Consider the following 15,104-nt stretch of genomic DNA (forward strand, 5'->3'; position numbering starts at 1 on the left):
CCTCCTCCAACTCCCTAAACTTCACCAAAACTAAACAAATACTGTGCCAGAAGAATTTTTTTTTCCAAAAATATATGGACTATAATCTATTTTGGCAAAACAGTCTTCCAAAAGGAGTTTGACCTAGAAACTCCCCTTTTGGTTTATTTTGTTATCCTCAACAAGGAGCAGAGCTTTTGAGTATTTCTGGGAAGTCTGAAGGGTAACATAGGAATTATTCACTACAGTATTTTTGAATTTAAGAGAACTCTGAACACTCTGCAGGATTTATGAAGCCAGCCAGAAACACTAATCTGAATTCTAAATGAGTACAACAAAGTGCTAAAACCCTCCTCCCACCTACACTATCCCCCAAGACAGCCTTGAAAATTAGACCAACCAAGAGATGAAAGCGATCAAAAGGATTCTAAATAGGGCTGCCAAACAATTAAAAAAATTAATTGCGATTAAGTGCGCGATTAAAAAAATTAATTGTTATTAATCACACTGTTAATAACAGAATACCATTTATTTAAATATTTTTGGGGTTTTCCTACATTTTCAAATATATTGATTTCTATTACAACACAGAATACAAAGTGTACAGTGCTCACTTTATATTTATTTTTTCTTACAAATATTTGTGCTGTAAAAAACAAATAGCGTTTTTCAATTCACCTCATACAAGTACTGTAATGCAATGTCTTTAGCATGAAAGTTGAACTTACAAATGTAGAATTATGTACAAAAAATAACTGTATTTAAAAATAGAACACTGTAAAACTTTAGAGCCTACAAGTCCCCTCAGTCCTACTTCTTGTTCAGTCAGTCAAACTAGTTTGTTTACATTTGCAGGAGATAATGCTGCCTGCTTCTTGTTTACAGTGTCACCAGAAAGTGAGAATAAGCATTCGTATGGCAGTGTTGTAGCCGGCGTTGCAAGATATTTACATGCCAGATGCGCTTAAGTTTTATATGTCCCTTCATGCTTCAACCACTATTCCAGAAGACATTCATCCATGGTGATGACGGGTTCTGCTCGATAATGATCCAAAGCAGTGCAGACCAACACATGTTCACTTTAATCATCTGAGTCAGGTGTCACCAGCACAAGGTTGATTTTCTTTTTTGGTGATTCAGGTTCTATAGTTTCCGCATCAGAGTGTTGCTCTTTTAAGACTTCTGAAAGCATGCTCCACACCATGTCCCACTCAGATTTTGAAAGGCACTTCAGATTCTTAAATCTTGGTTTGAGAAATCTTTCGTTTGTACCTTCTTTGCGTTTCATCAAATCTGCAGGGAAAGTGTTCTGAAAACAAACACGTGCTAGGTCATCCTCTGAGACTGCTATAATATGAAATATATGGCAGAATGCAGGTAAAAGAGCAGGAGACATACTATTCTCCCCCAAGGAGTTCAGGTTTTTTTTAACAAGCGTCATCAGTATGGAAGCATGTCCTCTGGAATGGTGGCCAAAGCATGAAGGGCATATGAATGTTTAGCATATCTGGCACATAAATACCTTGCAATGCCAGCTACAAAGTGCCATGTGATTTCTCAATTTCAGGTCACATTGTAAAAAAGAAGCTGGCAGCATTATCTCCCCTAAATATAAACAAACTTTTTTGTCTTAGTGATTGTCTGAATAAGAAGTAGGACTGAGTGGACTTGTAGGCACTAAAGTTTTACATCTTTTTGTTTTTGCATGCAGTTATGTAACAAAAAAAATCTACGTTTGTAACTTGCACTTTCATGATGAGATTGCATTTCGGTACTTGTATGAGGTGAATTGAAAAATACTATTAATTTTGTTTACCATTTTTAAAGTGCAAATATCTGTAATAAAAATAATATAAAGTGAGCACTGTACACTTTGTATTCTGTGTTGTAATAAAAATCAATATATTTGAAATGGTAGAAAAAACATCCAAAAACATTTAATAAATTTCAATTGGTATTCTATTGTTTAACACTGCGGTTAAAATTTCGATTAATTGCAATTAATATTTTAATCGCAATTAATTTTTTGAGTTAATAGTGTGAGTTACCTGCGATTAATCAACAGCCCTAATTCTAAGCAAACAAATAAAATGTAAAGTAAGCTGCAAAGAAAAATAATATATTTGTTACTGTTACTGCTCACTGCATAGATGACCTCAAAAGGTTTTGCTGTTTGTCTTTTTATTTTAATTCTGCTTTTTTGAACATCTGTCCGTAAGTGACATTGTGTTCCAATATCCTACATACTGTTGACCCATGGCATGAGTTGAAGTTTAAGTGGTACCACAAATACTGTAGTTCTTTGGTTTGACTTTTCTTGGTCAAACAACAGTTCAGATACAAGAACTTTAAATGAATCCATGCCTCAAACAAATTTAGAGCTAGGTGGGGCTTCAGAGGAGTGGTTCACTTTTTTATTAATTTCTTTCCGATCAGCTTTTGATTTTAATAAATGAAGTTTAACATACCAAGAACAGAGATCAATTAATCCAGGTACCAGATACCATCAAAAGATTCAAATATATCACACTAGTTTAATTCAACCAATCATATTCATATAACTGAACACTCATCATACTGGGAAGGTTAAAAAATTCAGAAATAAGAACTGTATCCCACTCTTGTTAATGTCAAAGAGAGATATCAATTCCTTTAACGGTGCAGGATCAGATCCTAAAAGTACAACTTTGTTAGAAAAAAATGTCAAGCAAATTAATTATGTAACATCAGTAAAAAACTTAGGACTTGTCCACACAGAGAAGTTAGCGTGCAGGAAGCTAGCATGTGAAATTAAAGTGCACTAGTTACTCTGCACAAACACCCTGTGTAGACACTGCTTAGTGCCCTCAAGCTGTTCAGATTAGTACATCTCCAATTAAACTAATGCACACAAAGGCACTCAGTGCACAGTAAGTGTCTGCACAGCTAGTGCACACCAGCTACAGAGGCTTTTCTCCGTGTAGACAACCCTAAATTGTACACAACTAAATGTACAAAGGTTGAGCATGCTATCACTTGGTTTAGCTTGAAAATCAAGCCATCTCCAAGCAACAAACACAAGAATGCCACACAGTGCTGTCACTTATGAGGAGACACACTGTACTGCACTGGATTTTGCAGGCTCTTGAAGGGATGTCAAGCCTGCTTTCAAGATGTCAAGCAGCGCCCCCAAGCAAGCCCAATCAAGATTTAAAACTGTTTTGTAGTTTTAAATAGTCATCCGAGTAGCTGAGCTCAAATTTTATTAAATCTTAATTGCTTTACAGAGCATTTTTGAGATCCATCTATGCATTCAGAACACTCATCTCCATAGTAGCTGAGCATTTATAAAAGGTAAGAAATTTTGAAAAGGATAATACATGAGAATGCTGATGTTCAGAGCATCCTCATCTTCCATAGTTTGAATCGAAGTTGCAGTTGTTCTACACCTCGAAGAAAAAGTCAGGCCTTGAACTTATTTCTGTCCTTCATTATTACACTCCTCATATACTGTCATTGTCATTGTATGGCAGAGTCTTGCAACACCTACCAAGTGCAGTCAAAAGAGCCTTCAGAATATTAGCACGACAATCTGCTGGGTTTCCCAGAACTGTGAGCCAGTGTATTACCCCTCTGAGTCTCAGCAAGTGTGAGCTTTGCTGCGGCTAAGCTATGGTTATCCCCCTTGTCTTGCCAACAAACTTCAGGACTCTACCAGTCCAAACCTTGCCTAGCTGGTAAGAATGAGTGAGCTCCAATTCCTGAGTACCTCAGATATGTCTTTCTCTGCGGTGCTTAGCCCCTCTTACAGTAGCACCCACAAAACTTTACTGCTCCTTTAAAGGGATAGTAAAAAGCAGTTTATTAACGTAACTGGGGTTAAACTCTCCACTTCAATCACAACATTTTGAGTTGGTTTATGGTAAAAGTAAAGCAAATTCATTAACGAAAGGACATAGTTTTAAGTGACACCACGTATAAGGAATAAGGTCAGAAATGGTTACAAACAAACTAAAAATATGCTTCTATGATTAAAAATCAACAAAACTAGAGTCATCTGTTCAAAGAAGTTTCTCTCACTACATAGCTGGCCCGGCATAGCTGGGCATAGCATAGTTGGCCCGGTCTTTAGCCAAGACCCAACACACAGAGCTCAAAGCACTTGGTTTCTTTGATTCCATGAAAGATAAAATAAGTATTCTCTCCCATCTTTTTATAGGCCAGTAAACCTTTGAAATATATTCTTTGAAAAGTATGACCAGACAAAACTTCTCTCTCCTGCTGGGGTGTAGACACCATGCTGTCTTCTCCCCTGCTTGTTAGCTTTATTTACCTTATATGTACCTTCATTGTCTCTGTCTGACAACCAGGCAGGTCAGACAAGCAAATACATATTCCTTTTTCTAGGGCAGACTGGGTTTATGCATTGCTTGCCAAACACATTTTAACAGAATTCCAGCACACATTTACAACTCTTTGTACAAGCCCCATATATACACCATGCAATGATTTTCAGGACCAGCATGTTACCAGTTTGTATATGATACCTTCCATGACAACACCTTTTAGATAAATATCATGACAACAGCATATGAAGTGCATTGAGCTGGTCAGGCCAGCTGAGTTTTATTGTTATGTACCAGGGAGCCCCTTGCCAACTGGCATCGGGGTGCTCCTAGGGTCACAATTAGTACATGACAGGCCTACTTCAATTAGTGTTTTTGAATCCAGAGAGAGAACACTGAATACAAATACACCATAAATAATTATGTTCAAACAATGTTAAAGGATCACTGTGGGGTACTTCAGACTATATAGTTGTATAAGAATTTGTTTTTAATTTGCTGAAATCTGAAGAGACTCTTTTGCAACGTTCTCCAGTAATGTTTATCACTCAGTCACTGCATCATTGGGCTAGTGAAGGAGAATCAGAAAGTAAATTACTAGAAAATTACAGTGAAAAATAAAATGGGAACTGCCCAGTGTATTTTGACATCCAGGCTAAATGAAGCATATGAAGTAAACAGACAGCAGAACTGGTGAATGGCAAATTAGATTTAAAATTATTTCAGTTTAATAGTGTTATTAAAAACAATGGATTTTTAAAAATGTAATTTTTAACCTGAGAGAATCCTTCAGAGGACAAATTTAAAGGGGACCAACTTAAACCCACAAAAGAAAGGAAATGCAAAATAACGTTCTTTACACATTCTTGTGTCTAGAAGATATTGCATAATATATAGTAGTCACATTCAGCCACTGTGGTGTGGCCCCCTGCAATCTAAGTACAACAGGCATAAGAGGACACTAACGAACTGGCTCATGTGCGTGGGTGTCATAAATATAAAGGGAAGGGTAAACCCCTTTGAAATCCCTCCTGGCCAGGGGAAAGCTCCTCTCACCTGTAAAGGGTTAAGAAGCTAAAGGTAACCTCGCTGGCACCTGACCAAAATGACCAATGAGGAGACAAGAGACTTTCAAAAGCTGGGAGGAGGGAGAGAAACAAAGGGTCTGTGTGTCTGTCTATAGTCTGTCTTTGCCAGGGATAGACCAGGAATGGAGTCTTAGAACTTTTAGTAAGTAATCTAGCTAGGTACGTGTTAGATTATGATTTCTTTAAATGGCTGAGAAAAGAACTGTGCTGAATAGAATAACTATTTCTGTCTGTGTATCTTTTTTGTAACTTAAGGTTTTGCCTAGAGGGGTTCTCTATGTTTTGAATCTAATTACCCTGTAAGGTATCTACCATCCTGATTTTACAGAGGGGCTTTCTTTATTTCTATTTACTTCTATTTTTTATTAAAAGTCTTCTTGTAAGAAAACTGAATGCTTTTTCATTGTTCTCAGATCCAAGGGTTTGGGTCTGTGGTCACCTATGCAAATTGGTGAGGCTTTTTATCCAACATTTCCCAGGAAAGGGGGGGTGCAAGTGTTGGGAGGATTGTTCATTGTTCTTAAGATCCAAGGGTCTGTAGTCACCTAGGCAAATTGGTGAGGCTTTTTACCAAACCTTGTCCAGGAAGTGGGGTGCAAGGTTTTGGGAAGTATTTTGGGGGGAAAGACGTGTCCAAACAGCTCTTCCCCAGTAACCAGTATTAGTTTGGTGGTGGTAGCGGCCAATCCAAGGACGACGGGTGGAATATTTTGTACCTTGGGGAAGTTTTGACCTAAGCTGGTAAAGATAAGCTTAGGAGGTTTTTCATGCAGGTCCCCACATCTGTACCCTAGAGTTCAGAGTGGTGGAGGAACCTTGACAGTGGGACACTGCCGTCAACTGGATAGAATCAGAATTACTGGCTTGTGTCTCATCGGTCCTGTACGTAGAGCCCTGCAAATCCACAGATATCCACGGACCATTTTTTCAGATTGCATATCAGACAAATTTTGTATATAGAGCCCTACAAATCTGCGGATATCTGTTTTACATCCATGGATGCGGCTATCCAGACCATTTTTGTGGATCACACATCAGATGTGGATACAAATTTGTATCCGCATAGTGCTCTACCTATATGTCTAAGAGCTAAGGAAGTTTCTCTTAAGCTGAAGTGGTAGAAGCCTGTGTTTCTGGAAAAGGAAGATGGAGTTTCTGCCCCCACCCTTGCTGTGAAGGCTCAAATGCACAATCCAGCACTAACAGGTACTTGTTTTGCCACTATTTACAGTACAGCTACAATAAATACTTTCCATATTAAACTCTGGATTCTCTTCCTTATGTGAATTATGAAGTCTGGAAGGTTTTTTTTTTATTTTATTTTAAGCATTTTACATTTCCACCTTTTTTCTTTAGTACAATATTACAAGATAGACAAAGCATTATTCCCAGTCCATGATGGCTTCGATGATGCTTTGAGTGGCACAGAGCCACACAAAGCCTCAGGACACTTCAACACAACTTCAATGCACTGTTGCACGGAAGAGAAGAGATTTGATATAGTACCTGGTTACAGCTTGAACTTCGTCAATTTACAGCATAGAGATGTTGGGAGAGTTCTCCTCCTCTCTGGCTCCCAACTGTTGGTTTTCCCCATAAGTGACAGTGACCTGAGCCACTGTATCATGAAAATCCTGACTGATCCTTAACTATAAACATGTACAAAACTTATCACTAAAGTGCAAAATACATTAGTTATATGTGTTAATTGAAGTGTCCATTAAATTGGCTATATTTCCATTTGCAGAAGTTGCTGCTGGGGAGGTGTGTGTAAGTAAGTAAATGCACGACTGATTAATTCAACATGCCATCTTGAAACACACCTAACACAATTTCTTTCCATGTGACTGATGAGATTTCAAACAGAGGTGTGGTCATCTTTTAACATATATGAAGGAATTAGTGCTATCAGTTGGATTTAGGAGATAAAGAAACACAGCACACAGTGCTAACATGCTGTAACATGGTATTTCATTGATGACACCACACAAAGCAACTACAAGGGGTTAGAAATGAGTTATTATGAAGCTGTGATTTATAGTGGTTATGAAACGGGATTGTGTGCCAGGAACTTGTGTGTTCAAATCACATTGACACCCTAGTGACCTTGTATAAAGCATTTAGGGCTGATTCTGCCCATGGGCGTAGAATGCAACTCAACACAAGGCTGGTATAGCCAGGGCCAGACCCTCATCCTCTCTGTAAAACAGGAACACTTAACTACCTACCACATACAGTTGCTATGAGGATTAGTTAACATTTGTAAACCTCTTTGAAGAGATAAAACATAAACCCAGAGAAAGTAGCCATGTGTGTGTGTGTCTCTCTCTCTCACACACACACACACAAGCTGTTTTTGAGATATACAAGGATGCATTTTAGTACACACCAAATTTGAGAGTTCTATATCAGAAAGACAACATCTCCTCTATCATGGGAATTAGGATTACAGCATAATATTAAGAGCCTGACTCAAAGACCGCAGAAGTCAATGGGAGTCTTTCCACTCACTTCAGCTATCATCTACCTCATGTATCTGGGTTTTTTCCTTATAAACTATACCAGCACAAATACACACATATAAACTGCATATCTAAAGGAAGGTTCAGGTGTGAGAGTACACATTTAGATTGTCTTTCAAACCTTCACATACCAACCTTAATTTTAAAATGGGCAATTTGAGGCTTCTCCCCATCCCCCGTAAAATACTAGGTGTGATTAGACAATACTTTGAGCTGTCAATATTTTTTTTTTTAAAAAAATCACATTTTGAGCCACACAACTGCAAAACCATTTGTGAGCTGGGAAGAGTTTTGTTATTATTTCAGGTATTTTCTCGCTCTCATATTAAATGTGAATAGCAACCTGTTTCTGTCATTTGCTAACAAATTTGTCATGGACAAGGACTAGTACACTGAAAGTAAACCTGGATTGCATTTTCAGACTTACTGGATTACTATTAAACATTTTAGAAATGCTCTATATAAAAAATTAACAGTATACAAGCTGTTATGATCAGCTTCTGTGTTTTTGTATTTATTTTTCCAGTCTAAGAATGAAAACAAAACTGAGATAAAAAATGAAATACAAAAATGTAGAATTAAATCCAGAGTATGTACCAATAAGGACAGGTGAATGAGTCAGAGCTGCACATGTTCAGCTACATTTGTAATGCTATCTTTATATTCTCTGTAGGCATTTGTAAGGTAACAGACATTACTGAAAAAGCAGATGTCTTAGCTGATAAGCATGTATAATGTCTCATTAATTTCAGCTCTGGCCTAAACTCTCACAAAAACGTATTTCCTTTTTTCAACCGGCAGCAGCGACAGACAGAGGGATTGGATTTTGGGGCCTTTACTCCCAGGCTAAAGTAGTAGTTCGGATACCCAAACCCTTCCTAAGTAAGGCCACGGATAGTTCTCTGAAAACATCCACTTAATGTGAAGCTGCAGTCAAAAAAGCAAACAGAATGTTGGGAATCATTAAGAAAGGGATAGATAATAAGACAGAAAATATCATATTGCCTCTATATAAATCCATGGTACACGCACATCTTGAATACTGCATGCAGATGTGGTCGTCCCATCTAAAAAAAGATATATTGGAATTAGAAAAGGTTCATAAAAAAGCAACAAAAATTAAGAGTATGGAACACCTTCTGTATTGGGAGAGATTAAAAGGACTGGGGCTTGTCAGATTGGAAAAGAGAGGACTAAGGGGGGGGATGAGATAGAGGTCTATAAAATCAAGACTGGTGTGGAAAAAGTAAATAAGGAAGTGTTATAACACAAGAACTAGGGGGTCACAAACTAAAATTAATAGGCAGCAGGTTTAAAACAAACAAAAGGAAGTATTTCTCCACACAACGCACAGTCACCTTCTGAACTTTTTACCAGAGGATGTTGTGAAGGCCAAAACTATAACAGGGTTCAAAAAAGAGCTAGATAAATTCATGGAGGATATGTCCATCAATGGCTATTAGCCAGGATGGGCAAGGATGGTGTCCCTAACCTCTGTTTGCCAGAAGCGGAGAACGGGACGGATCACTTGGTGATTACCTGTTCTGTTCATTCCCTCTGGAGCACCTGGCATTGGTCTGACCCCGTATGGCCGTTCTTATGTTCACGTCTATACTGCGATTTTAGCCACTGATGCGGCTGCCCTGGCACAAATCCCCAGCATATACATGGTTTATAGTAGTGCAGCTGATTTATAACTGAGATCAAGAAATAACTCCCTAAAACAGATGAGAAAGCACATAGATAACATATTATACTAGTTACCTCTTATGGGCGATGCAATACATTGCAAGTGGGTGGGGGAGGAAGCAGGAAAGGATTAGTCTTAATGTTAATATGGCAATTAGTGCTTTCTAGGGTAACTATTCAGAATGGTGCTTCCATTACTTTGGAAAGGGAAAAACACTGAGCTCTAAAGCCGAGTGTATCAGAGGCTGTGAAGATTAGACACTGAACATATTAAATGGATCCACAGAGCATGAGAGAAAGGAGTGATTTACATGTACTTTCAAAGGGCCTAAGAAGAATAGGCATGTTCTGAAACTGCATAAGGGAATCGTGTTGGGATAGATTTCCCTGTTATGCTGGATGAAACAATTCAGTATCTGAAACAAAATAAAGTATTGGTTATGGATGTAATGGGAGGCATTTTAAACCTGAGAGAACTGAAGTTTGGGAAGAGTCATGCTGTATGCTTCTAGTTTGGAAAGAACAATGGAAACCCCTTCCTTACTGGGGGCACTTCTTAAATACAACAGTGATGTGCATGACACGAAATTGTTATACTTTGAATTTGATTCTGTAAATCATTTTGAGATTTAATAGTCTCCTTCATACAAGTTTTATAAGGATGAAATTCTATAATGCTTTTTAAGTCAATGGAACTACTTATATGAGCAAAACAGGGAGGACCTGGCCCTAATGCTGTATTGTATTATTTAGGTTAAGTGTTATGCCTTAGATCTGTGTTAGACAGCATTTAATGTGAGTTGAGTTTATTTTAAAGGGACACTGTCAACTTGAAATCTAATAAGCATTTTTTTTAAAAAAGGAAAAAAGTAGGTTTAGGTACTACACTTGCCCCGAGTTCCCCAGCAATCACATTTTCCTTAATTTTTTTCAAAGTTTTTCTCTCTTATGTTATGTGAAAAATGCAGTCATTCAACAGATGAAGCTGAATACACAGTAAAACTTTCTAAGTGCCAAGTATTGTCCAAAGTAATACACCAAAAAATAATTCTTTAATCTTTCTTTTATAGCAATTTTAGGTAAAAATATATTCAGACAGAAGTGAGATTTTTAAGTTGAAGGTGTGCCTTCAACCATCCTTTTGTATCTGTAAGTAATTACTAATTCCAAAGAGACTGACCAATTGTAAAAAACATTGAACACCAGGTCTTAAAGCCTACAATACCTCATATTTGCATCCACTTACTGTAAAACCAGATTTGAGATATAGAACTTGACAATTCAACATATGAGGTGTTGCCTGTTCTCGATGGAGTGTGAATTTGGTAAAGGATGAAATGATGGTTTTTGACACCACACTAATCAAAAATATCTACTCTAACTTGCTCCTAACTTTTCTTCAATCAATCATTTTAAGCTTATTACCACTTTCCAAAAATGATGACTATGGTTTAACAACAGAGATGGAGTGATGCTGGTAGCGTTATTTCATACTGTGTATGCTCACTGCAACAAACGCATAGCAATGCAACATGTGAACATAAAGTGAGCAAGTCTTCCCCCTAAGTTATGCTTCAATCAATTATCTCATGGCAAATAATAGGCCGGCTGCAGTTATTTTCTACTTACTAATATGCCCATGCAGTGTGTTCTAAATATTAACCATCTGGACACTTACCACTATCACGCTTATTGTAACTGACTGCATATGTATAAAATGTATCTGCAAGAATCAGTCCACTTCCTAACTAAAAATATATCACATTCCTGAGCTAAAAATTGATCTGTGTATGTAGTCACACCTTAGTCCAAATACAGTTCTGTAAGTTTGGTCAAGATCACTTGTAAAAATATACGTGTCACAAAATAATGGTAACCTACAATTTTATTTATAAATATGACAACAAGGGCAGCATGTGGGATGGAAGCGGAGGCCGGAAGAAACAAGAGTTCAGAGGATTGGTAATGGGATAGAAAATGGAGCTTTTATCTAAATCCCTAGTTCAAATCCATCTGAAGTCAGCCGTCACCAGAAGCAGTTACAATCTGATGACTGTTTGGTGACCTATATGAATCAGTTGGTGGTTTAAGTCGAATTCATAGCAGATGCGTCCATGTTCGCAAATCACCATCAAAATTAGCATCACTGACATCCTTGCTGGCTGTCTCAGCAAAGAAACCAAAGAATGAATGGGCCATGATAACCAGGCGACCTGGAGAATCTTACATTGCTGCTGCCCATGCTATACTTGCTCCATAGATAACTAGAGAGATTCATTCTCCAGGACTCAGGCTGGCAACTTTCATAAATGGTGAACTCACCGAAAAAAGATGTGGGGAAAGGGTGGAAGTTGGAAGTGCTCTAGGAACAGTACATACAGCTACTAAGGAGAGGAATAGCAGGGAATGGAAGTACGTGGCCTTCATACCACACAAAGGGCCATGAGCCTGATCCAAAGCCCAACAAAGTCAATGGAAAAAGCGAGTCTCTCATGGATTTCAATGGGCTTTGGATCAAACCCCAGGACTTTAGAGACAGCCAGAGGCATAATCAGCTTGAAGCAGGAGCTTTGAACGTAAAAGAAATATAAAGGTGAAATGGGGAAATCTTCTTGGCAAAAGGAAAAAAAAATGTACAGGAAGCAGATATACTGACAGTGTAATGGATTGTCAGATTTTACAGAGAAGCACCAACTAGAACATATTGCCAGTCCTGAATTACTCTCCCAAGTCCTCAATAAAGGAATTAACCATAATTCTAGATATGTTTTTGTTATATTACCAGAGACAACAGCAGCATAGAGACTATGATCAAATGTTTGGATAATATTTGAGAGCAGCAAGTATGGTTCCTCCTTCCCCTTCCCCCTTTGACCAAGTTTTAAAAATACATTTTCAAGTCTCTGAATTCCTTGGGCTGCATCTTACCTTAGAATTGAAGGTCACTCAGAGCCCACTGCTTAAGATTTAAGAAACTATGTTTTAGTAATTAATACATTCTCACTTGAGATGGCCATGCATCCAGCTGCCCTTTGAAATTAGAATCATTATCCCTACTTCTGTGGTCTCAGATCTCTATTTGGTTTACCTGCAAGTCAACACATCAGCAAGCGCTGCCTAAGAGTTACTTGATGACAGGTTTCAGAGTAGCAGCCCTGTTAGTCTGTATCCGCAAAAAGAAAAGGAATACTTGTGGCACCATAGAGACTAACAAATTTATTTGAGCATAAACTTGCATCCGATGAAGTGAGCTGTAGCTCACGAAAGCTTATGCTCAAATAAATTTGTTAGCCTCTAAGGTGCCACAAGTACTCCTTTTCTTTTTAAGAGTTACTTGTTATTTTGGGATTTGTAATTTTACAATCTAGATTAACAATTCGAGGGCACATTTTCTTAAAATGCACTTTTAGAAAGAAAAATACCAAATTTTTCTAACAACAGAAGGACATGAACACTTGCACTTCCCAGAAGGTTTTACCTCAACAAATTTGAGGATCCATCTCATTTCAATTATCTTTGCTGATTTCCCCTCCCTCCCTCAATTACATTCAAAATATCTATAAGGGCAATGACTACCATTTGGCTGAGGTCACGGTAAGAAAAGGAAAGTCACCCAGGCAAAATGGTTTACAGGTGACTGAAGCTTTAACCTGTACAAAACAGGACAGATGGGAAGCAGGTGAGTCAAAAAATAAACAAGTCCCATGACAAATTGTAGCAGAGTGATTATTTTAACAAGCAATTATTTTTAAATAATTGCTTGTTAATTGCAGTGTACCCTACCTACAGAATGCCATGGTTACTGCACTGTACCTGCTAGTGGCACCCAGAGTGCTGAAGCAACGCACCTAGAAGTCAAGCAAACAGCTTTTTTTTCAGCAGATGTTACTGACCATTGACCAACAGCCAAATAACTTGCCTACTGCACTACAGCATCCATGGACATAGACAAGCCTCTGTCCGTCTATAATGATTGTCCATCTCCTCTGGGTCAGAATTTCCTGCCCCAGAAGGCGGGAGGGAAGGGAAATCAGTTCCCCCAGGGTTGCCAGAGAAGGGGGTCTCCTGTTCACACAGGTCCAGAGAGCTGTCATGCCTGCCCAGCCTCGCCGCAGAAAATGCAAGTCAGTGGGGGGTGCCTTGCCTTGCCTTGCCAGCCGACATTTTTCAAAAGTTTAAAAGGCTTCACAAGGGAGGGGAGGGGAATGGGGCGGCAGCAGCCGGGGCTGCCTCAGGCCCAGGCTGGGAGCAGCCCCCCAGTGAAAACATCACCGCCCCGGTTCAGGGCTCCCCCCACACTGGCAGCAGCTCCGCTCCGGCAGGCTCCTTTCCCACCACCCCACCCCCAGACCCGCGCCCCCATCACCCCTTCAGGTGGCCGCCAGGCAAACTTCTGCCCCTCGCCAGCTCCGCGGAGCCGAAGGCTCGGGCTCTCACCTCCTTCTGCTTGGGGTCCTGGGGGTAGACGTCGGGCGGCCCCAGCCGGGGGCGTTTGAGAGGTCTCTGCTCATAGCTGAGAAGCCCGAAGGCGGCCATGATCTCTCATGTTAGCCGGCAAAATGAATGGGAGTTGGAGACGGAGCAGGCTCTGAGCACCAGGGAGCAGCACTTTGCAGACAGGCTCCCTCTCTCCGTCTGGCTCGCTCTCTCCTGCAGCGGCGAGCGAGGCAGGCTGGATGCTGCCTCCTGACAGACACCCACCAGCATCGCCCCCAGGCTGCTGCCAAGCAAGTGCCCCACAGCTGGGGGTCCGGCAGGGCAGGGCAGTGTGTGCCCTGGGACAGCTGGAGGGAGGGTTTTGGGGGTGGGGTATGTCCCCCCTCCCCAGCCCTGCCAGGGCTCCCTCTCTCACTCTAGGATAATTTCACTGAGGGGATTTCAAACCGGCCTGGCTATTTCTTTTTCAACTATATCACTTAAAGACACAGCCAAGTCACTCATCAGGAGGGAGATGCCTTCCAATTGCATCCAGAACGAGGGGTTGATGGTAGATGCCCGACTGCAACGCAGAGCAAAATCCTTCCTCCTGAGAGGGGCTCAGAAATAAACTGGTTTAAAATTAATCTCCAAGTGAAAGAGAAAGCATTAATCTCCACATAACTGAGATGTACTAGATCGGCTCATAGCAGGACATCGACTAATAACTTGGGTCATAACAAAGCAAAACTTTTTTTTTAAGTGTTATTTGGCTATTTCTGACATTAAATGTTTAAACAGATAAAGTGTTTCCCCCCCCTCAATGCCTACAGCTCTGGGGGCTTGGGTGACTCCCACAAATGCTAGTAGATGGAAGTGAGCACAGCTGAGGCCTGAAAGAGATTGTGGAGGGGGAGGCAGGTGGGAATCTGCAGGAATTTTGGCTGTGCCTGTTAAGTGGCTGCTTCCTACTGCTTCAAAATGAAACTGCTGTCCCTAAGTGCTTCCACTTAGAAATAATGTGAAGGAAATGGGATATGGGCTCTGCAAAATGCAGCAGACTTTCACAGTGGCTTACAGCCTGG

At 39.8% G+C, this 15,104-nt stretch overlaps 1 protein-coding gene across 2 annotated transcripts in view; it reads right to left on the minus strand.

Moving 5' to 3' along the window:
• The window catches only part of MED12L (mediator complex subunit 12L), a 322,334-nt gene extending 308,178 nt beyond the window's left edge, over positions 1–14,156 (minus strand). For both annotated transcript variants that reach the window (XM_084639004.1, XM_084639003.1), the window contains exon 1: positions 14,041–14,156. In XM_084639004.1, the coding sequence (XP_084495130.1) occupies positions 14,041–14,139 (99 nt within the window). In that variant the 5' untranslated portion in view covers positions 14,140–14,156. The remainder of the gene's footprint in view (positions 1–14,040) is intronic.
• Positions 14,157–15,104: the final 948 nt, after the last annotated feature.

Source organism: Lepidochelys olivacea (genome assembly GCF_965140295.1).
Source record: "Lepidochelys olivacea isolate rLepOli2 genome assembly, chromosome: 9".
Lineage (NCBI taxonomy): Eukaryota > Metazoa > Chordata > Testudines > Cheloniidae > Lepidochelys > Lepidochelys olivacea.